Source organism: Geotrypetes seraphini, chromosome 7, assembly GCF_902459505.1.
Source record: "Geotrypetes seraphini chromosome 7, aGeoSer1.1, whole genome shotgun sequence".
In the NCBI taxonomy this organism is placed as follows: domain Eukaryota; kingdom Metazoa; phylum Chordata; class Amphibia; order Gymnophiona; family Dermophiidae; genus Geotrypetes; species Geotrypetes seraphini.
The window spans coordinates 173,297,393-173,322,287 of NC_047090.1; the positions used below are offsets into that span (position 1 = coordinate 173,297,393).

Below are 24,895 nucleotides of genomic sequence, written 5' to 3' on the forward strand. Positions count from 1 at the left end.
ATTGTACGTTGTTTCTTTTTTTTGTTGTTTTTTTTTAATTCTTTATTCATTTTCAAACTTTCATCAAGTGTACAGGCATTAAATGAACAGCATTCAAGTACAACACTTGCAACTCTTATTACTGTATCTTATAATATGTATAATTATAATTAACCCTCATCCCACCCCCTACCCATTATTCTTTTCTGAGATAAACAATAAAATGTGACCCTCCTCCCTCCCAGCATTAGATGGTGTATCTTTCAATAGAAAAAAAAATGGCATTTAATCATTACAATAATTCGTTAATGGCTCCCAAATTTTAATAAAACTCTTATAATTACCATGTTGTATAGCTAATGATCTTTCCATTTTATATATGTGACAAAGTGAATTCCACCAAAACTTATAACATAGCCTACTATGATCTTTCCAATTCCTAGTAATATGTTGAATGGCGACTCCTGTCATTGTCAATAAAAGTTTATTGTTATTCACTGATATCTGGCTCTTTTTTCTCATCGACATTCCAAATATTATGGTATCATAAGATAATGCTACGTAATTTTCCAATAAGCAATTTACTTGATTCCAGATTGAATTCCAAAAGGCTAAAATATAGGGACGGTGTCAGGTCAAAAGTGCGCCGGGACAAAGGCGTGAGCAGACAATTGAGCGCAGCGCGGAGGCGCGCCCCGAAGAAAATTACTGTTTTTAGGGCTCCAAGGGGGGGGGGCGTGGGGGGGAACACCCCACTTTACTTAATACAGATCGCGCCGCGTTGTATGGGCATTATGGGGGGTTTGGGGGGGTTGTAACCCCCCACATTTTACTGAAAACTTCACTTTTTCCCTGTTTTTAGGGAAAAAGTTAAGTTTACAGTAAAATGTGGGGGGTTACAACCCCCCAAACCCCCCACAACGCCAGCGCGATTTGTATTAAGTAAACTGGGGGTGCTCCCCAACAAAAACCCCCGTCGGAGCCCCTAAAAACAGTAATTTTCTTCGGCGATCGCCTCCATCTTGCGCTCAGTTGTTGGCGCGCGCCTTTGTCTTCCGCTTGTTGTCTATGAACCTATAGGGACAGTGAAACAAAAGATGATCTAAAGTCCCTACTTCAATGTTACGTTGTACTTTGTTTCAAGTTGACCTAAATAAAGTTTTTTTTAAAATGCAACTCTGGATATAATGGACTGTTTTTCCAGGTCCCTTGAAGTCCGTTATAACGAGATTATACTGTAATGAAAGATGAAGATGAATAGGGGTCTGGACTACATGTTATTTGGCCATCATTGATTGCTATTATTTACGTCAACTACTGAATTTGCTATTTGGAATTTTAACGTTTTCTGGTTTTCAATATACTTTTACATCAAAAACATCGGTTCCACAGTGCAATTTTGTTGTTGGATTCTCCTTGTTGTTCTGTGGAATTTGCCGGCGATTTCCTTTGTTGTTTTGGTCTCTCTTATCTGCATGAGTGGCACTTACTTGCGCGATTCCAGCTATAAACGCATTGAAGCAGGTGGACGTGCGCATCTTCTGGGGTGCGATCATGAAGCAGCCTTCCTGCTGGTCGTACCCCAGGAGCACATACAGGTGACGTTTGACCGTGTTGAAGGCCTTGGCGCTGCTGATGTCAGCCTCGGCGCTGCTCTTATCCTTCGCCATGAACTTCATCAGGACCGTGATCAGCTGATGCACGGTCTGGTGGTCAATGCCAGCGTCCTCTGGGAGGGGATCCTTTATCGTGTTGTCATTTTCTGGTGACTGCTGACCTAGGGGTTCCAAAGAGCACAGTCAAAGTCGCATCCATGATGCAAGAAAACTGACATAGAAACATGATGGCAGATAAAGGCCAAATGGCCCATCCAGTCTGCCCATCTGCAACATCCTCTATCTCTTCCTCTCCCTATTGGCTAAGGCTCTTAACATTTGCATCTCCTCTTCCAATAGGCTAAGGCTCTTTACACCTGCATTGTGAGGTCATAGAGCATTATTGTTATAGAAACATGATGGCAGATAAAGGCCAAATGGCCCATTTAGTCTGTCCATCCGCAGTAACCATTTATTTCTTCCTCTCTATAAGAGATCCCACGTGTCTATCCTACGTTCTTTGAAATCAGACACAGACTCTGCCTCCACCACCTCTTCTGGGAGACTGTTCCACGCATCTACCACCCTTTCTGAAAAAAAGTATTTCCTTAGATTACTCCGGAGCCTGTCACCTCTGAACGTCATCCTTTGCCCTCTCATTCCAGAGTTTTCTTTCAAATGAAAGAGACTCAACGCCACTTCCAGGAAGAATGGGATTGGGTTAAACTGTGCTGCTGTATATTTTTTCACTTTTGAAAAAATACTAAACTGCGGACACTGCATCTCCAAAAACGAAATAGCTGTATTAGAAAAAGTACAGAGAAGGGCGACAAAAATGACAAAGAGGACGGGATGACTTCGCTGTGAGGAAAGGCTAAAGCGGCCAGGGCTCTTCAGCTTGGTGAAGAGACAGCTCAGGGGTGATATGATAGAGGTCTATAAAATACTGCATGGAGTGGAATGGGTAGAAGCGAATCACTTGTTTCTCTTTCTAAAAATACAAGGAATATGGGGCATGCAATGAAAATTTAAGACAAATTAGAGAAAATATTTCTTCACTTAATGTATAATTAGACTCTGGAATGTTGCCAGAGAATGTGGTAAAAGCAGTTAGCACAGCAGGGTTAAAAAAAACAAAAAAACACCCCAGTTTGGACATGTTTTTAAAAGAAAAGTCCACAAGTCATTGTTAAGATGAACTTGGAAAAATTCACACTTATTCCTGTGATAAGAAGCTTTAAACATGATTTACTTTTTTGGTGTACTACCAGGCACTGGCATAGTAAGGGATGGGGGGGGGGCGGAACACCCCAGGCACCATCTTCACAGGGCACCTCTCCTCTTCTCTGCCTTCCTCCCACGAACCTCTTGAAATGTTTAACAGCGTGAGCAGAATCTTCCATCTTCTGCTTGCGCCAGCCTTGGCTCCCTTCTGACATCACTTCCTGGTCGCAGGACCAGGACATGTCAGAATGGAGCCGAGGCTGGCACAAGCAGCAGGTGGAAGATGATGGTATGATGGCAAACATATCACGAGGCACACGGGGAGGAGGAGGGGACTCAAGTGTTGAGGGGCAGGAGGCAGAGGTGCATGGTGCGGTTGGGAAGAGAAGGGAGTGCTCCATGCAGCAATGCCGAGCGCCACTGCCCCAGGCGACAACCTTCCTAGTTACGGTACTGCTGCCAGGTACTTGTGACCTGGATTGACCACTGTTAAAAACAGGATGCTGGGCTGAATGGATCTTTAGTCTGTCCCAGGATGGCAATGCTTATGTACTTATCTACAGTCATGTGAAAAAATTAGGACACCCCATGAAATATTCAGTTCTTTCTTAAGAAATGTTCACATATTGATGTCATATCTTTTTTTTTTTTTTATTTATTTATCTCTGGAAAAGAAAGTGATGTAATTGCAGGTAAACAACAAAATTTTCCTTGATTTATTCATGAAACAAAAGATATCCACAAAAATGTGTATTCTAACTGAGGAATAAATTAGGACACACCCACGTGTCCTCCCATTAAAGTGGCTCAAAACACACACAGGTGTATCACATCAGGTGCACATGATTAGAACATCGTTACTCAGCATTTTGAAGGAGGTTTGCCCTACTTAACCTCAGACATTTAGTTTGGTGTGCTCATGACTGCTGCGGTGTGAGTGAACACCATGGGGAGATCAAAAGAGCTGTCTTGAGGCCTTCAGAAAGAAGATTGTAGCAGCTTATAAGTCTGGGAAGGGATTTAAAAAGATCTCGAAAGAATTTGACATTAGCCATTCCACAGTCTGGAAAATAGTGTACAAGCGGAGGACTTTCCAAACAAATGCCAACATGCCCAGGTCTGGCTGTCCAAGCAAGTTGACCCCCAGAGCAGACCGCAAGATGCTAAAAGAAATCTCCAAAAACCCTAAAATGTCATCACGGGACCTACAGCAGGCTCTTGCTACTGTTGATGTGAAAGTGCATGCCTCTACAATCAGAAAAAGACTGCACAAATTTGACTTGCATGGGAGGTGTGTAAGGAGGAAATTTTTGCTCTCTAAGAGAAACATCAAGGCCAGACTGAAGTTTGCCAGAGAGAACGTAGACAAACCTCAGGACTTCTTGAATAGTGTTCTGTGGACAGATGAGTGTAAAACTGAATTTTGGGATTCAAGCGCAAGTTGGATGCACACCTTCTTGCAAATCACATTGAGGGACACGGGTAATCAAGGTCTCCATCAGGGAGCACCTAGCTTGGCCTCCGCGTGTGCGGGTCGCTGGACTAGATGGACCTAGGGTCTGATCCGGTGAAGGCATTTCTTATGTTTGGTGTACAGCATTCCAGGAAAAGAACCTCATACCAACTGTGAAGCATGGAGGTGGAAGTGTCATGATTTGGGGATGCTTTGCTGCAGTAGAACCTGGCCAGTTCACCATCATAGAATCCACCATGAATTCTACCGTGTATCAGAGGGCGCTCGTAAGAAAATTAAAGTTGAAGCGGAACTGGACCCTGCAACATGACAATGATCCAAAACATACCGGTAAATACACCAAGGACTAAACTAAGAAATGGAGAGTTCTAGAGTAGCCAAGTCAAAGCTTTGATTGCCCTGATCTTAATACCATTGAGATGCTTTGGGGGTGATTTGAAATGGGCTGTACATGTAAGAAACCTCTCAAACATCTCACAGATGAAAGAATTCTGCATTGAGGAGTGAGACAAACTTCCCTCAGACCGACGTCAGAGACTGGTAGATGGCTACAAGTGTCTCACTGCAGTTATTTCAGCCAAAGGGGGTAACACTAGCTATTAGGGTGTAGGGTGTCCTAATTTATTCCTCAGTTAGAATACACATTTTTGTGGATATCTTTTGTTTCATGAGTAAATCAAGGGAAATTTTTGTTGTTTACCTGCAATTACATCACTTTTCTTTTGCAGAGATAAACAATAAAAAGATTTGACATTGATATGTGAACATTTCTTAAGAAAGAACTGAATATAAGAACATAAGAATTGCCGCTGCTGGGTCAGACCAGTGGTCCATCGCGCCCAGCGGTCCGCTCATGTGGGGCCCCCAGGTCGAAGACCTGTGCCCTAACCGAGACCAGCCCTACCTGCGTTCGTTCTGGTTCAGCAAGAACTTGTCCAACCTTGTCTTGAATCCCTGGAGCGTGTTTTCCCTTATAACAGAATCCGGGAGAGCATTCCAGTTCTCCACCACTCTCTGGGTGAAGAAGAACTTCCTTATGTTCGTACGGAATCTATCCCCTTTTAACTTCAGGGAGTGGCCTCTCGTTCTCTCTACCTTGGAGAGAGTGAACAACCTGTCTTTATCCACTAAGTCTATTATTCCCTTCATTATCTTGAATGAACATAAGAACATAAGAACATAAGCAGTGCCTCCGCTGGGTCAGACCAGAGGTCCATCGTGCCCAGCAGTCCGCACACGCGGTGGCCCAACAGGTCCAGGACCTGTGCAGTAATCCTCTATCTATATCCCTCTATCCCCTTTTCCAGCAGGAAATTGTCCAATCCTTTCTTGAACCCCAGTACTGTACTCTGCCCTATTACGTCCTCTGGAAGCGCATTCCAGGTGTCCACCACACGTTGGGTAAAGAAGAACTTCCTAGCATTCGTTTTGAATCTGTCCCCTTTCAACTTTTCCGAGTGCCCTCTTGTTCTTTTATTATTCGAAAGTTTGAAGAATCTGTCCCTCTCTACTCTCTCTATGCCTTTCATGATCTTGTAAGTCTCTATCATATCCCCTCTAAGTCTCCTCTTCTCCAGGGAAAAGAGTCCCAGTTTTTCTAATCTCTCAGCGTATGAAAGGTTTTCTATCCCTTTTATCAGACGTGTCGCTCTTCTCTGAACCCTCTCTAGTAACGCCATATCTTTCTTAAGATACAGCGACCAATATTGGACGCAGTACTCCAGATGCGGACGCACCATCGCCCGATACAACAGCAGGATAACTTCTTTCGTTCTGGTTGTAATACCCTTCTTGATTATACCTAGCATTCTATTTGCCTTCTTAGCAGCCGCTGCGCACTGTGCTGTCGGCTTCATTGTCATGTCCACCATTACCCCCAAGTCCCTTTCTTGGGTGCTCTCCTTCAATAATATCCCTCCCATCGTATAGCTGCACCTCGGGTTTCTGCTTCCCACTTCCCACATGTAGTACTTTACATTTCTCAACGTTGAACTTCATCTGCCATCTCGTCGCCCATTCCTCTAGTTTGTTCAAGTCTCTTTGCAATTCTTCGCAGTCCTCTTTAGTCCGAGCTCCTCTAAATAGTTTGGTGTCGTCCGCAAATTTTATTATCTCACACTTCGTCCCTGTTTCTAGATCATTTATGAATATATTAAATAGCAACGGCCCAAGCACCGAGCCCTGTGGGATACCACTCGTGACCCTCCTCCAGTCCGAGTAGTGGCCCTTCACTCCCACCCTCTGTTTCCTACCCGCCAACCAATTTCTGATCGATCTATGTACATCTCCTTCCACCCCATGGTTCTTCAGTTTCCGAAGTAGGCGTTCGTGGGGTACTTTGTCAAAGGCTTTTTGGAAGTCTAGATATATGATGTCTATGGGGTCACCTCTGTCCATTCGTTTGTTAATTCCTTCGAAGAAGTGCAATAAGTTTGTTAGGCACGATCTCCCCTTGCTGAAACCATGTTGGCTGGTTGTCAGAAGTTTGTTTCTTTCAAAATGTTCGTCGATGTTGTCTTTTATAAGTGCTTCCACCATTTTCCCTGGAACCGAGGTCAGACTCACCGGTCTGTAGTTTCGATCATGTTTCGATCATGTCCCCTCTCAGTCTCCTCTTTTCAAGGGAGAAGAAAGAAGCCCAGTTTCTCTAATCTCTCACTGTACGGCAACTCCCCCAACCCCTTAACCATTTTAGTTGCTCTTCTCTGGACCCTTTCGAGTAGTACCATGTCCTTCTTCTTGTATGGCGACCAGTGCTGGACACAGTATTCCAGGTGAGGGCGTACCATAGCCCGGTACAGCGGCATGATAACCCTCTCCAATCTGTTCGTGATCCCCTTCTTAATCATTCCTAGCATTCTGTTTGCCCTTTTCGCTGCCGCTGCGCATTGTGCAGACGGCTTCTTTGACTTGTCGACCAGTACTCCCAAGTCTCTTTCCTGGGGGCTCTCTCCTAGTACTGCCCCGGACATCTTGTATTCGTGTGTGGGATTTTTGATACCAACATGTATAACCTTACACTTATCCACGTTGAACCTCATTTGCCATGTCGCTGCCCATTCCTCGAGCGTGGTTATGTCACGTTGCAGATCTTCACAATCCCCCTGCGTCCTCACCACTATGTATAGCTTCGTATCGTCTGCAAATTTAATCACCTCACTCGTCGTACCCATTTCCAGATCATTTATGAATAGGTTGAAGAGCACAGGTTCAAGTACCGAGCCCTGCGGCACCCCACTGGTGACATTCTTCCAGTCCGAGTATTGTCCATTTACCCCCACTCTCTGTTTCCTATCTGCTAGCCAGTTTTTAATCCACCTGAGTATTTCACCCTCTATTCCATGGCTCTGAATTTTTCGAAGTAGTCGTTCGTGCGGAACCTTGTCGAACGCCTTCTGAAAATCCATATTTTATGGGGTGTCCTAATTTTTTCACACGACTGTATTTAGAGCTGGCCATAGACTAGTCGCTGCATTAACAAGGCACAATGAGTAAGAAACTGTGTCAGCCATCACTCTTGCTGATGAAGATCCCATAAGCGCAGGTTTTTACAGTCTAAAACAAAAATAGCATTTGTCTCCACTGCAAACCTGCCTCATCTGGTGTCCTGGTGTTCCACTTCTTGCGTTGATATTAATTGCTCAGTGATGGTAATGAAGATGAATCTAATGTAGACATGAAGCATGAAGTAACCCTCAGCTCGAAAGGTCCCAGAGGGAAGCATTGGCTCATTAATGCATGAACTGATGCTTCTGGAAGAGTCCAAAAGGTCCCAGAGGGAAGCATTGACTCATTAATGCATGAACTGATGCTCCTGGAAGAGTCCAAAAGGTCCCAGAGGGAAGCATTGACTCATTAATGCATGAACTGATGCTCCTGGAAGAGTCCAAAAGGTCCCAGAGGGAAGCATTGGCTCATTAATGCATGAACTGATGTTCCTGGAAGAGTCCAAAAGGTCCCAGAGGGAAGCATTGACTCATTAATGCATGAACTGATGCTCCTGGAAGAGTCCAAAAGGTCCCAGAGGGAAGCATTGACTCATTAATGCATGAACTGAAGCTCCTGGAAGAGTCCTTTAAAAAAAAAAAAAAAATGAAAGCCCTCCCTTGAAGGGGAAGGGGCAAAGTCTGAAAAATGGTGGCCACTGCGTAGATTATGATAGAACCTTGCGACACAGTAGGTCCCTTCTACAGTAACAAGGGAATCCCTGGGGTCTAGTGAGGTGCCTCCTTCCTTAGTCCTCTTCCAAGGCTCCATTTGGAAAATCCGGACCCACTAGATCCGCCCCCGGGCCTGCCCAGATTCACCCATTCCCGCCCCGTGCGGTAGTGAAAACATCTGTCTGTAGTGATGACACACGTCTACCAACTCATTTCAAAGAAGACTTTGCGTGAAAGCTGAACAGTTCACTAACCCAGGGCTGAGACATAGGAGAAGAAATTAAAAAAAAACAAAAAACGTTGCCTCAAACTCTTTCATCACCTCCTCCAATGCTGCTAACCTACAATCTCTTTTCATATTAGAATGGAGGTTTATGTCAGATTAAATATATATATATATATATATATACAGTGGTACCTCGGAATCCGAACGCCCCAGAACTCGAACGATTTGGAATCCGAACGTTTTTTGGGTTTTTTCCTTAATTTTTGCCCCAGAATCCGAACACTGCTTTGGAATCCGAACTGCAAGCAGTGTTCAGCCCAAAGCTTCCCCTCTGACGCAGCTTCCTGTTTCCACCCGGGAGGAAAGCTTTGGGCTGAGCACCACTTGCAGCTGCCGTTGCCGATCTTGCTGTCTCTGCTGCTGGGGGTTTCAATCTTGCTGTCTCTGCCGTTGGGAGTCCCTACCTTGCTGTCTGGCAGTGGGGGTCTGATCTTGCTGCCTTTGTGGGACCAAGGAATGGATTCATCCAGTTTCTATTATTTTCAATGGAAAAAATTGTCTTGGAACTCGAACGGGGTTCTGGAACGGATTAAGTTCATGTTTCTTCATGATTACAGCAATAAAGTGAAGTTGATGAGATGTTGGACTCTGCTCTCTTCATAAGACTCATGAATTTCTGTGCTGGAGGCTATTCACAAAGTCCCTCTCTATCTCCTACATGTCCCTTATATGCCCAGATTCACTTTGCTGCTTCCCCCCCCCCACCTCTTCTACACTCCCAATACACACATACACACATAGGGCTAGTGTTGGGAGAGGCAAACAGGGCAGTTGCCCTTTTCCCCCCATGCTATGGTTGCCAGATTTTCCTTTCGGAAAATCCGGACCCCTAGTCCCACCCCTAGGCCCACCTAGTCACGCCCACCCCGCTCTAATCCCGCCCCCAAACCCTCCCTAGCCCAGCCCCCCGCTGCCTGCTCTTGTTGGGCAGGGAGGAAGTCCGCGCATGCACGGACGCTACGTGATGACATCGTCGCGTGACGGCCTCATCTGCGCGGACTTCCTCCCTGCCCAACAAGAGCAGGCAGCGGGGGGCTGGGCTAGGGAGGGTTTGGGGGCGGGATTAGAGCGGGGTGGGCGTGACTAGGTGGGCCTAGGGGTGGGACTAGGGGTCCGGATTTTCCGGATTTTCAAAACCCAAAGTGCCGGGTTTTGAAAAGCCGTCCGGACCCCCAGACATGTCCTCAAAAGGAGGGCATGTCTGGGGAAATTCGGACATCCCCATGCGATAGGGGACCCCAGATCCCCTTCCAAATTTCTGCCCAGGTCCCAGCCCTGCACACGTACGCACTCCTAGGATTGCCAGATTTCACCAAGGAAAAACCTGGACATGTGACCCCGCCCTGTCCCGCCCCAGCCCCACACAAACATCTTCTTACGCTCGCGGCTATGTCTGGGAGGGCCTCTGAGCATGCGCGGGTTGTGACATAATGATGCTGCATGCATGCGTGCATGCCTGTGATGTCATGACATCATATCAGCACATGCTCAGAGAGCCCACCAGACACAGCCCTGAGTTGAAAACCCGGACTAACTCCTTACAGGTTAGAACTAGAGGTCTGCATGGGAACGGGGATCGCGGGAATCCTGTGGGTTCCACAGGGGTCCTGCGGGAATCCCCCCCTAACCCACGGGACTCCCACGGGGATGGAAGGTTTTGGAAGCAGGGTTCGTCCATATAAAATAATGGACACGTCAGCCTTAGTAAAAGAGGGGGTTTATAAGTTAATTACCTAAACAGAAAACAAAAAAAGGGTTCCACCAAAGAGATTCCACAAGGAAAACAGCAGCGCAAACACAAAAGAAACTGTGGAATTGATGATCCTGTCAGAAGAAATTGGTGCTTTTTATGGGGACGGGCGGGGATGGAGGTAATTCCTTGCGGGGATGGGTAGGGATGGAAAGGATCCTGACGGGGATGGAAAGGATCCTAACGGTGACGGGTAGGGACGGAGAGGATCCTGACGGGGATGGGTGGGGACGGAAAGGATCCGGGTGGGGACGGAAAGGATCCTGGCGGGGACGGGCAGGGATGGGTGGGATTTCTGTCCCCGGGCAACTCTCTAGTTAGAACAACCTCTGGACACCTAGACAGTCCTCTAAAACAATGGTCCCCAACCCTGAGGAGGACCACCAGGCCCATCGGATTTTCAGGATAGCCCTAATGAAAATGCACGGAGCAGATTTGCATGCCTGTCACTTCCATTCTATGCAAATCTCTCTCATGCATATTCATTAGGGCTAGCCTGAAAACCCGACTGGCCTGGTGGTCCTCCAGCACAGGGTTGGGGGCCACTGCTCTAAAAAGAGGACATGTCCAGGTAATCCAGACGTCTAGTAACCCTAACCCCCTACCCCTCAGCCCTAGGATCCTCCTCCGTTTCTGGTATTTTGCAGCAGGCCCTTTGAGGCAGGGACTCTCATCACTTCCTTCCCTGTTCTTACATCCCCTGCTAGCCTTTCTCCGTTTCTTCATATTTTGCTGTATGATTCCTGGTACCCTGTGGCGGGCTCCATTCTCCTTATTCAGCCCGTCAGCACTGATCTCGCACCGTGCCATACTCCCCACTGCCTCTAGCTTTAGGACAGTAAAAGGATCGATGAGTCAGAAAATCACAGGATTCACAAAAGCGCCTAGCTGGGTACCTGGAGTCTGATCTGGAGTTCCGCCCAGCGCAGGAGCAGACTGCTCATGCCGGGTCAACCTCACAGCTGCAACAGAAGGAACAGGTATAAGAAAACGGGAGACGAGCAGTGCATTGGGTTGGATTTACAATGGTTTGATGCTACAGAAAGTGTATGGTTTGCACGGTCGTGTTTGCAGAAATATACCTCGGTGTGGTGATGCGTGCTCTTGTGTGTTTAGGGGTGCAGGTGGATTCTATATACAGGGTGAGGCAAAAATTTTAAAAAAAGTAATGCCCTAGAGCAGTGGTTCTTAACCTTGTTGCAGGTACTGAACCCCACCAGTTTCATATGCGTGTTCACCGAACCCTTCTTTATTCCCTTAGTTTTGCCGGAGCTAGACTAGAATTACTCAACTTGGCATTGCAAATCATGCAATTAGGACGCTGACTCCCATCACGTTCCGTTATACATGTGAATCCATATTGTACATATTCGTCCGACCACTTTCGTATTTTGCTCGACAAAGTTAGTAAGGGATTAAAATATTAAGATAGGTATCACACGACGTACCATCACAACAGTTACAATTCGACTACTGTGCGCATCAAATCCCCTGCAGCACAGATAGGCCAAGCGATGTTGCGTGATCACCTGCAGCCAATTATGGACAAGCGGGGCGTATCATCACGAATCATAAGCGCTTCGGTCACGTTCAATCATCTATCAGTTAAATCACAAATTTTGATCAGGAATTGACTGATGTATATAAGGCGTTAGTTACAGATTGATAGATCAAGAAACCGAGTACACGATCAGTCTTGATCAAAATCACTGAATAACTGATAGATGATTGAACGTGACTGAAGCGCTATATGAGTCGGAGGTGTGTTTTGACCTCTGCCGAACCCGCGAGACTGACTCACCGAACCCCTGGGGTTCGGTCGAACCCAGGTTAAGAACCACTGGCCTAGAGTTTTTGCAGTTTTCTCGGCAACACTTTGAATTTCAACGAGAAATTTTGCACTCTTATTTAGTCATCATACTTGCAAATTGCTATTGAGCAACTTGCAATTATCTTAGGCCATGTTGACGTTGCTGACATTTTAGCGATTTTTTGCGCATTAAAAAATATTTGAGCTAAAAACACAGTAAAATATCAATGCAATGTTGACCCAACAAACAAGGAACCAAAGAAAAATGCTGTAGAACCGATGTACTTGATGCCAAGTCTTTATTTCAATTAATAAATGTTCTTTTGATGCAAAGTCGTTATGTTAAACAATAAACGTTCTTTTGATGTGGTCCACCTTTGTGCTAAAGAAACAAGGACCCGACATAGTCCGTGTTTCGATTAATACGTCTTCCTCAGGGGTCCCTATTGCAAAAATATATGGAATGGTGTTACTCCGAGTCAATGTGCCAAAGAAGGTTGATGAACGTGGGATGGGTGAAGGTGGACGTGAGCACCAAACTGGTGTGAAATAATGTGATTAAAAGTGTAGTATAATCTAGTGGGTGCGATACATGATTTCTTTGGGTCTGTGTTGCTCGACGTCTACTGCAGTTCTGTTGGATTTTTCTCTTTGAACCGACAAACAATCCAGTATATTATTTTTCTTGCCAAGTTCCACTATAACAGTGTCTCTCAAACTGTGTGTCATGGCACAGTGGTGTGCCCTAGAGAGAACCGGGTGGGCCATGAGAGATTCCAGAATCTTACTTTATTTTTTTTTAATTCCCTTCATAAGCATTCACTAGAGTAGATGACATGTACGTCAAGCACACAAGAGGCCGTCAATGTTATGAGCGTCTGTGAGCGTAAGGGTAGAACCACCCAGGCAAGCATCATTCTTTGACGCGATTGGCCCTTAAAAACTAATGGCAACTATTTTATTTGTTATTTAAAATTTTTCTATACCATTTAAAAGATGGAAACGGTTCACATCAAATAAAAACAAACGCAATATTTATAACAAACTATAACCATAAGATCCTCGTAGATGAATAGTCTCTTCTGTTCTAAGGAAAGTCAGACCCTATTTTCACCAAAAACACTTCGCAGTCCTAGTACAATCCATCATCCTTTCCAGATTGGACTATTGCAATTCTATCTACGTCAGCCTAACCAAGAAAAGCCTCCACAGACTTCAGCGGATTCAGAACGCCGCGGCTAAGCTTATTTTCGCGAAAAGCAAATTTGATCACACCTCGCCACTCCTGTCTAAGCTTCATTGGCTCCCAGTAATCCCCAGGATCCACTTCAAATGTGCGTGCCTAGCCTACAAGATCCTACATGGCATCCTTCCTGCCGTTATCCCTCTATCCTGGAACTCCCCAACCCCTACCTCCTCCAGATTCTCCCAAACTCTTAAACTATCCTTCCCTTCCACAAAAGGTATTTCTCATGCAGGCAAACTAGGGTCATCCCTCCCCTTTAGAACCACTGAGGTCTGGAATAACCTTACCTCCCCACTCCGAACCTCAGGCTCCCTCCAACTTTTCCGAAAACACCTAAAAACCTGGCTATTCTCAAAACTGTAACACTTCCCCCCTCTTAGGCCTCTCCCTCCATCCCCACCCATTTACACCTAAATCTTAAACTCTCCACTGGAGTTCCTCTCTCATCCTATTTCCTGTAAACCGTGCCGAGCTCTGCAACTGTGGAGATGGTGCGGTATATAAACCCAAGGTTTAGTTTAGTTTAGTTTAATAACAACTGATAGGTCACAGAAATGCAGTGACGAACAACCGGGTTTTTAGCTGTTTCTTAAATTGTAGTCGATCAATACACAATCGAGGTTGACCCATCAAAGCATTTTACGTCTTAACACCTGCAATACTTGAGCAACGAAGCAATCAAGGCTTTGTTACCGTTTGGATCTTCTTATCTTTGCAAACTTGGATTTTCAGCTGACAGAAATTAAATTGAAAAAAAAAAAAAACCCCAAAAAAACCAGAAAAGGAGAACTGCAGATGGTGAATAATGAAATGTGTGCTTGCTTGTCAACTATCGAGCCGCGTTATGAGTTCATTTGCACTCAAAAACAAGCTCGACAATCACTGGGTGATCACACTATAATGTCTGTAACTTCACCATGTTTAAAGATAATCGCATTCCACTCAGCACATAAACACAGAGTAATAATAAACACAAATGTAAAAATTAATGTTGAAATTTTAAGCGGTTGCTGAGAAAACAGCAAAAAAACTCCAGGGGGTTACTTTTTTATTTTTTTTTTGACCTCACTCTGTATGTGTGTTTGGGTGGGGTATTTGTGTGTTATATGTGTGCAGGAACTCAAGGGGACCCATCCCAGAAAAGATAAAAGGAATGGGACGACTTCCCTATGAGGAAAGGCTAAAGCGGCTAGGGCTTTTCAGCTTGGAGAAGAGACGGCTCAGGGGTGATATGGTAGAGGTCTATAAAATACTGAGTGGAGCGGAAAGGGTAGATGTGAATCGCTTGTTCACTTTTTCCAAAATTACTGGGACAAGGGGACATGCGATGAAGCTACTAAGTAGTAGATTTAAAACAAACTAGAGAATATTTCTTAACACAATGTGTAATTAAACTCTGGAATCCATTGCCAGAGAATGTGGTGAAATCAGTTAGCTTAGCGGGATTTTAAAAACTTTTAGATTATTTCCTAAAAGAGAAGTCCATAGGCTTATTCCTATGGATAAGCAGCACAAAATCTGATTTACTACTTAGGATCTAGCTAGGTTCTTGGAACCTGGGTTGGCCACTGTTGAAAAGATACTGGGCTTGATGGACCTTCGGCCTGTCCCAGTATGGCAGTTCTTATGTTCTTAAATTCTTTTCCAGTAGGAACTCGAGGGGACCCATTATAGAAATTCAGTTCTAGCAGAAACCTGGAAAAACTCATCCTAGAAATTGGGGTTTCCTTCAATACATTTACACTTTTGGACTGAAAGCGAGTGATCTAATCAGATCTGTCTACAATTCAGGGGTGTCCAACCTCGGCCCTCGCTAGGTGGGGTTTTCAGGATTTCCCAAATGAACATGCATGAGATCTATTTGCATACAATGGAAACAGTGCATGCAAATAGATCTCATGCAAATTCATTGGGGAAATCCTGAAAACCCGACTGGATTATGGCCCTCGGGGACCAACGTTGGTCAACCCTGGTCTACATTGTTCAAGCCCCCTGTGTTGGCCCTGAAAGAAGCAAGCTTGTGGCTGCTGTTTAAATCCTGCAATGTGTAAACCAGCTGCTGTTTAATTTTTTTTTTTTTTCTTGGGAGTGTTCACTCGAAGATCAGTGGACAATCTCTGAAGTGTGGCTCGTGTGAATATGCATTGAAAGCAGTGCATGCAAATAGATCTCGTGCATATTCATTAGGGAAATCTTGAAAACCCGATTGGATTTTGGCCCTCGAGGACTGGAGTTGCCCACGTCTGCCTTAACCTGATTGCTGACTATCATGACTCATCAGTGGTTCCCAAACCTGTCCTGGGGGACCCCCCCCAGCCAGTCAGGTTTTCAAGATATCCCTAATGAATATGCATGAGAGAGATTTGCATATCTGTCACTTCCATTATATGCAAATCTCTTTCATGCATATTCATTAGGGATATCTTGAAAACCTGACTGGCTGGGGGTCCCCCAGGACAGGTTTGGGAACCACTGATCATGACAAACAGCTCAATAATTTCATCAGTGTGACAAAAATGATAAACAGTATGACCTGATGTTCAGAAGGGATAACAAGAAACCTATCCAGGGGTATTTTAACAAAATCTGGATTTGAACAGATGCAGAGGTGTGTCTCAGGAAGAGACTTTTGGATAGGAAGGAATGTTTGGATTTATCTTATAAGATAAGCTCCCCCTCACCGCCAGTCCCGTCCCCCCCCACCACCAAAAACAGCGGTTGCAAGTTCCCTATAGCGCAGTGTATTGCAAACTGTGTGCCGTGAGATGCCAGCCGGCTGCTTACAGAACATGCCTCTAGCGGTGAGTGGCGTGACCTGTAGTCAGTCAGCCGGCGCCTACGCCTCTCTTCCTCGCTAGCGCCTCTGCTTCTTCTCCTCCACCCCTCCCCCCACCAGTAGTAATAGGCAGCTCAGGGCTGCGGCTGCAGGACATGCACGTCATGTCCTCGCATCAACATAGGCGCATTTCCGGGTGCCTTCCAGCCGCAGCCCCGAGATTAGTTCGCCACAGCCTAAAAAACATTTGCGACCCGCTTCGCCGTAGCAGGTCTGTTCCCAGAGGCAGACGGCCTCGTATCACTTCACACAGAATAGGACCCAAGGATAGAGCTCAGATACTCAACGAATTTTAGTGCTGAGGGTCTCCGGCAGCGAGAGCGCTCTCTTGGATTCCACAGGTCCCTTCACGCTGTCTCTCAGGGAACGCACGCTCTTCTGGCGGTTACGAGCAAAGCGTGCCCTCTTGATCTTCCACATGGCGGCATCACTAAGGTTGGCAACATTTGTCCGAACCGCAGTGATAGCTGTAAAAGTGCAAAGCACACGGTGATCAGTCCAAGGCATGAGAAGTAACAAATGCCAGTGATTTCTTGCTGTTTGTGGACTGAGAACAGCAGGGGACGGGGAGACACCTTTAAGTAAAATATTGTCAAGTTTGCAACATTGTTGGATTGCTGGTTTACTCAAGTATTGAAAATGAATTGAAAATTATGACTGTGCCGCCAGTATTTAATCATGATGGCGGGCAACCTGCTTGGAGCGGCAGGTGTGATTTTGGGCGCCTTTATTAGGCAGACTTAATGGACCATGCAGGTTTTTTTCTGCTAGCATGATCTATGTTACTAAGTTATTGTGTAGATCAGTGGTTCCCAACCCTGTCCTGGAGGACCACCAGGCTAATCGGGTTTTCAGGCTAGCCCTAATGAATATGCATGAGAGAGATTTGCATATAATGGAAGTGACAGGCATGCAAATCTGCTCCATGCATATTCATTAGGGCTAGCCTGAAAACCCGATTGGCCTGGTGGTCCTCCAGGACAGGGTTGGGAACCACTGGTGTAGATGATAAATTACTGAACGGAATAGGTAGATGCAGGGCCGGATTTTCCTATAGGCTAACTAGGCTTCAGCCTAGGGCCTCAAGATCAAAAGGGGCCTACATTCAAATTGTTAGCAAAATTAAAATTACACTATTCTATAAAACAGTGAACACTAAAACACTGAACCGAAAATAAGGAGAAATTCTACACTTCGGGATCGGAACCGGCTCCGGCCACAACGGGGCGCCGACTCGGCTTCTCCCTTTCTTTTACTCGCCCTGGGAGGAGGATCGGGGAGGGAAAGACGTCAGTCCGGAAACAGCTGGGCAAAGCCCAGCCCCGCGGGGAGAGAGGCAAAATGTGGATCTGTCAGGACAGGGCGGCCCAGACTGGCATCGGGGGGGAGGGGGGGTTTCAGTGGAAGGGGGATGGGAGGCAGGCGGGCATAGGAGGGGGGGTGAGGTGAGGAAGGACGCACTGGGAGCACTATGGACATAGGAAGGGGCAATGTTGTGTGTTATGTTTGATTAGTTATTGTTATAAGTACTATATATGGTGCTGAGAATAAATGTGCAAATAAGTGTTCTCGACTTTTTTTTATTTATTATCCGTGTCACATTTTTTATAAAGGTTAGTACCAATAACAACATGTTTCATTTAACATATTGATATATATCACAGTAATGATGTATTTTATTATCTCTCATGTAATTTACAAACTTAAAAATGGGAGGTGAAAGGGCCTCATAAGTGGAATAGCCTAGGGCCTCTTTTCATCTAAATCCGGCCCTGGGTAGATGTGAATCGCTTCTTTACTCTTTCCAAAAATACAAGGGCTAAGGGGGGAGGGGAGGGGCATGCAATGAAGCTGCTAAGTAGCAAACTTAAATCCGAGAAAATATCTCTTTACTCAACATGTAATTAAATTCTGGAATTCGTTGCCAGAGAATTGGTAAAAGCAGTTAGCTTAGCAAGGTTTAAAAAAAGGTTTGGGCAAGTCCATAAACCATTATTAAGGTGAATTTGGGACAATCCAACGCATATACATGGGATAAGCAGCATAAAATCTGTTTTCCTCTTTTGGGATCTTGCCAGATACTTGTGACCTGGGTTGGCCACTGCTGAAAACAGGATACTGGGCTTGATGGACCTTGGGTGATGCTTACGTTCTTAGGTTTACATTGTGCAGTTATACATACTAACACAATGTGTATCTCGTAGGTGCACGCATTGAAAAACTGTGTCTATCTTAGGAACAGTAAATACTGGTTTTACATTTATTTCTGTGTGACTCTTTGCTAAAGCTCTGATTGATTTCTTTTTCATATTTAAAACGGTGTGGTAACTATATTAGTCCACTTTTAAAGGCGATATATAGAAATAAAACAAGGTGATACCTATTGTAATCCCCCCCTTCCCACCCCCCATCTACAAAACCACACTAGCGTTTTTAGCGCTGGCCGCGGTGGTATCAGCTCTGATGCTCACGGTATCGTAAAATGGGGGGAAGGGGTTCATTGGACTAACATTGATTAGCTTTGGAAGGTAACCCTTTTTCTTCAGAAATAAGCACGTGTTGAAAAATATCCGAATATTCCTGTACAAGTGAAACATAAAACATTCCAATGGCAGTCTCACAGGAAGAGGGAAGGGGTGGATTCTGGAACATCAATGAAAACAACATTCCAGAGCTGAGATTGTGATGTCATAATGCCTCATTCCACAGTGCCTCAGAGCCAACCTCATCAGTGATGTCACAATGGCTTGATTGCCCTATACTTGGCTTACATAAGAACATAAGAATAGCTTTATTGGGTCAGACCAATGGTCCATCAAGCCCAGTAGCCCAAGGAGTAGCAACATTCCATTTAGAATCCTAAAGAATAGCAAGATTCTGGAATCCCAAAGAGTAACAAAAGATTCTGGAACCCCATGGAGTAGCAACATTCCATGCTACCAATCCAAGGCAAGCAGTGGCTTCCCCCGTGTCTTTCTCAATAACAGACTATGGACTTTTCCTCCAGGAACTTGTCCAAACCTTTCTTAAAACCAGCTTTGCTATCCGCTCTTACTACATCCTCTGGCAACGCATTCCATTAGCAGAGCACTCCCATCCTGGCTCACTAGAGTACCAGGGATCACTACCAAGTAAATCTCAGGGCGCTGAGGTGTGGGGAGGGTCTCCTTGTAACTTGTGGGTGGGGCTTTGGTTCAGGAGAGCAATAGCCAATCGTGGGCAACTGGGAGAAAGGAGGGGCAATGTATTTGGGGGGTGGGGGAAATGGGGAGGTAGAGAATCAAATCAGGGGATATAGGGAGGAATAGGATGTCAGAGTTGATTGATTGGGGGGGCTCAGAAAGAGGGGTTGGATGTGAGAGAGGATGTGTGCGGGGTGAGCGCATTGCATAATATCTCTGAATATCTGCTCAAGGATCGCTGTTCAGCGATCCGATTTAGTCGGTTGGGGGGCGTGATTCCGATCGCCCTCATTTGCATGAGGGTGATTGGTAAATCAGCCCCACGAACACAGATCGAATCCAATACATGCCCTTAGTGAATCTACGCCTGAACTGCGAAGCCTACAGCAACAGATACTTCGGGCACCCACCTAATAGGGGGAATAGTAGATTCAAAGGAGGGATGCAATTGAGGGGCTGATGGATGCTATTGGGACTGGGGATGAAGGTACACTGACAACTGCACCCTGTTAAAACATTCACTTGCTATCTAGCGTACGGGTGAGGCTTACATGATGATTATGGAAACACTTTACGGGTTCCCGTAAACCAGGGGTGTCCAACCTGCGGCCCGAGACCCGCATGTGGCCTAGTGAAGTATTTTGTGTGGCTCCGGTCAAGGGTGATGCAGTGTTTTCCTCTGCTGCTCCCGGGTGTTTACCGTCTTGCCGGCTCCCTCCTCTGTCTTGCTGCAGCGTTTGCACGTTTGTGCGGTCCCAGAAACATTCTTTTTTGGCCAACGCGGCCCAAGGAAGCCAAAAGGTTGGACACTCCTGCCGTAAACCTTACCCGAACACTAGATAGCAAGTGAATGTTTTAAGTGTAGGGGGTTCCCCCCTCCCCCCTCAAAAAAGAGGGTTACTTTGCAACCTTCCAAAATACAAAAATTGTATCCTGTCCGGGCTCAATTGTCGGGTCGGGTCACCCCCCCCCCCCCCCCAATTCAGTACGCATATTTGTCGTGCGTGCAAATGTCAGACCGCAATCATCCTGCGCACATTTGATGGGTCACCGGGGAGAAAAAGGAATCAGATCATGGGTTGCTGGGGGGGAATAAGACGTCAGAGGCATCAAGACTCGAGGCAGGGCTTTAGACCTCCGCAATTTGGGCTACCAGTATCACGGTTGCTCTTAACCCCCTCCCCCCCCCCCCCTTTTTATTTTTATTTTTTTTGAAGTGGCCGCAGGGGCAGCCATGTGATACTGACGTGCAGTCACAGCTGGTCCTGCGTCCAACCCTCCGCGTCACACCTGGATCCCATCCCTACCTGCATTAAGCAGCAAGCGTGGGTTTTAGTCCCATGCTGCTGGTTGTCACATGCCGTAGGTGTTAGCTGAAGTCCACAACAGCAGCCGAACTTACTTGTAGGGAAAGGGAATTCCTTATTACAGTCCAGATGCAGCTGGGCCTCCAGCGAGAGGGTTTCGAACCGGTTCACAAAGAACTCCCAGCTGAGTGCCGGGATGTCCTGCTTCAGGAAATGGAGCAGCAGGAGCTTGGTAAGGATGGTGGGCCTGTCCTTCACAACGGTATCAAACTGGAAATCCAGGCAGAGGCACAGGCCCTAGGAAGAAGGGAAGAGACAAAAGATGGCAAACGATAAAACAAGTCCTGCTCTCAGTCGCAGGCGTAGGATGAGAACACCTGAGTGCGCCTTCCTTCACATCACTTCTCGTCTTACTGTGGATGCCTATAGCAGTGGCATCGCCACAATGGGGGAGGTCTGGGCCACTTTCAAACCCGCAGGACCCCCGTTAAGTGACTGGCAGGGATGCTGAAGCCCTGCTCGCCAAAGAAATAGTAATAATAATAATAATTTATTTCTTATATACCGCTATACCGTGAAATTCGAAGCGGTTTACAATAAAGATACATTTGATAGTACATGGGATGCAAGTGGTTTACATTAAAGATTCATTTTGTCAGTACATGGGATACAAGTGGGTTACAGTAAAGATATCTTTTGTCAGTACATGGGATGCAAGTGGGTTACAATACAAGTGGTTTACTAGTGGTTTACAAGTGGTTTACTAGTGGTTTACAAGTGGTTTACAAGTGGTTTACTGAGCACCTTCCCTCCTCCTTGCACGGTTGCTGTAATGCGGAAGTTAGCGGCACGCCTCCAGCCACTGATGCTTAGGGTTACCAGACGTCCGGATTTCGCCTGGACATGTCCAGAGACCCAGACGGCTTTTCAAAACCCAGCATTTTGTCCGGGTTTTGAAAAGTCTCCGCAAATCGTGTCGGGCAGGGAGGAAATCCGCGCATGCGGCGATGGGTGGAACTGGGCAGGCCTGGGGGCGGGTCTAGGGGGGGTTTAGATTTTCCAATTGGAAAATCTGGCAACTCTAACCTAAATGTTAGAACACGGAGAATAGAAACATGATAGCAAATAAAGGCCAAATTGCCCATCCATAGTAACCATTATCTCTTCCTCTCTCTAAGAGATCCCAAGTGTCTACCCCACATTCTTTGAAATCAGACACAGCCTCTGTCTCCACCATCTCTTCCGGGAGACTGTTCCACACATCTACCACCCTTTCTTTAAAAAAGTATTTCCTCAGATTACTCTAGAGCCTCTCACCTCTTAACTTCATCCTATGCCCTCTCATTGCAGATCTTCCTTTCAAATGAGACTCGACTCATGCGTATTTACATTACTTAGGTATTTAAAAATTTACAGATTGAGATCTTTAAGTCTGTCCCCATACACCTTATCACAAAGACCACACACCATTTTAGTAGCCTTCCTCTGGACCGACTCCATCCTTTTTATATCTTTTTGAAGGTGCAGCCTCCAGAATTGTACACAATATTCTAAATGAGGTCTCACCGGAGTCTTATAAAGAGGCATCAATACCTCCTTTTTCCTACTGGCCATACCTCTCTCTATGCACCCTAGAATCCTTCGAGCTATGGATAGGTGCTGCTATGAATGATTCCATTATGGGCGCCTAAAGTTTATTGAATCACGCTTCGTGCCGTACTGGTTAGCGCTAAGTTTTTAGTCAATATATATAGAATTGGGCCCTATATTTATAGAATAGCATCTGAGTGCAGTTACACGCATAACTATAAATTAATGCCAATTAAACACTGTAAGGCAAATTGGTGTCTAGTTTAACAATTAAATTAGACGTACAACTGGCACTATTCTATAACTTGCATGTTCAAAATTGAACGATAGAAAATTGGGCATCCAACCAGTGACACTGTAAGAGAGGGGGGGACAGAGGGGGACTGCCCTGTTTGCCATTTTGGTGGGGGCGCTGACACCTCTCTGCCCCACCACGCAGATCCAAAGGAGAAAACCAGATGTTATACTGCTTATATTAGGAGCCAATCAGGGCCTTAGACTCCTCCCCGTGCATCACATGATGCACCGGTGCAGGGCCTAAGGCCCACAGTTCATCGCTGGAGGCCTCCAGAACAGGAGGGACTGAGCACCCCTCCTGCTCCCAACTTTTAAATGGACGGGGAGGAGGAGGGGATGGGGATGGGCAGGGGATGTCCACGTCCGGTGTCAGGAGGAAATCGGCATCCCCCCTGCCATATTTCTGAGCATGGTGGGGGGAGTGTCAATGGCAGAAGCAGTGGGCATCCTGTTGACATTTTTTTGGGTTTGGGGAGGGGGCAGGGAGGGAGCGCTTTGTCAGGGGGGAGGCTATTTTTATTGGCCAGATTTTTTGCGTGTTTAAAAAAGAAAAAAAGCCGGCAGAAGCCCTGACAGCAGTGATAGGAGGCTGCTTCTCCTGTCAGGGCTATGCCCCGACTCAATCGTTCACTGAGCGATCTCCGTGCACATCGCTTGCATGCAAAAAAAGATAGTGAATCAATCGCTGTTTAAAAATTGGCCAGAGAATCGGCCAACAGCAACTGAGTCACTATCTTTAGTGAATCTGGGCATTAATCCCCCCCCCCCCCATTGCCCCAGGTTCATTAGATAGGTTGTGAGCCTGCAGGGAAAAATGCTTGAGTACCTGAATAGATTCACGTAAAACTGTTCCGAGCTCCCCTAGAATGGTATAGAAATTGAATAAATAAATACTTGAGACTCACCTGCAACGCTGGTCTCTTGATGGTATCTAATAAGAGCCCCGATCTTGTGGCCACTGCCGGATTCACGTCTTCCACAGCCGTTAGGAAGCAGCAGAAGGCGTGAGCCAGGGAATATTTCAGCAAATGGTTTTTGGTCACAGAGTGGATGTCCAGAAATCTACACAGCACCGCTATTTTCTCCACTGCGGGCAACACAAGAGACAGAGGGACATAAACCGCCTGAAATGCGCCATATTCCTGCATAATTCTAAAACTTAATTCATTTGATCGACTGCCTTTCAAAGATGGCCTGCCCATAAAATCTAAACCACGCAATAGAATTAGACAACGAAAAACTGAGGCACCATCAACGGGGGTAAGAGGAGTGGAATTAAAAAGAGAAAGTGAACAGAAACACTGACGTGTGGACGCAACAAGAGAAGGGTCGCCACGAGAAGTCCAAGGGAAAAAAAAGATGAAAGCAGCAGCTAGGAGAACCCAAAACACATTAAAAGTAGGGCTACAAGTTAATTGCAGTTAACGCCACGATTCATGCATTAATTATTCATCATAATTGTAAAAATTAATTGTAATTTTAAAAAAAATTAATCACATTGCAGTGTCTCCTGTCTCCACATTGCAGTGTCTCCTGTCTCCTCCAAACATCTCTTCTGCTCTCTTCCATTCCCAATTCCTGTTCTTGGCACCAGCATAGAAACAAGATAAAGGCCAAATGGCCCATCTAGTCTGCCCATCCGCAGTAACCATTATCTCCTCCTCTCCCTATTGGCTAAGGCTCTTAACATTTGCATATCCTCTTCCTATAGGCTAAGGCTCTTTACACCTGCATTGTGAGGTCATAGAGCTTTATGGTTATAGAAACAGAGAAACATGATGGCAGATAAAGGCCAAATGGCACATCTAGTCTGTCCATCCCCAGTAACCATTTATCTCTTTCTCTCTCCGAGAGATCCCACATGCCTATCCCAGACAGTCTCTGTCTCCACCACCTCTTCTGGGAGACTGTTCCACGCATCTACCACCCTTTCCGTAAAAAAGTATTTCCTCAACAATGCAGATAAAGGAAAGCAAGTATACCATATTCAGATGAAAAACAATATATGACTACACACACCCTCTTTCCCCATATTGCTGTATTACTTTTCTTCTTCCTTCTCCAAAATGCATAATTCTTTTCTTACCATGCCACTTGATATGCCAGTTGAGTGCTGTATTTTTTTCTTCCGGTGTATATTTTTTGCTTTTCAGAGCATA

At 45.7% G+C, this 24,895-nt stretch overlaps 1 protein-coding gene across 1 annotated transcript in view; it reads right to left on the reverse strand.

Moving 5' to 3' along the window:
* UNC79 (unc-79 homolog, NALCN channel complex subunit) overlaps positions 1–24,895 on the reverse strand; it is a 298,085-nt gene that overhangs the window by 142,733 nt on the left and 130,457 nt on the right. Inside the window, exons 25-28 of the mRNA XM_033953271.1 lie at positions 23,642–23,823; positions 20,945–21,146; positions 16,648–16,827; positions 1,470–1,756 (exon numbers count right to left, since the gene is read on the reverse strand). Coding sequence (XP_033809162.1) covers positions 1,470–1,756; positions 16,648–16,827; positions 20,945–21,146; positions 23,642–23,823 — 851 coding nt within the window. The remainder of the gene's footprint in view (positions 1–1,469; positions 1,757–16,647; positions 16,828–20,944; positions 21,147–23,641; positions 23,824–24,895) is intronic.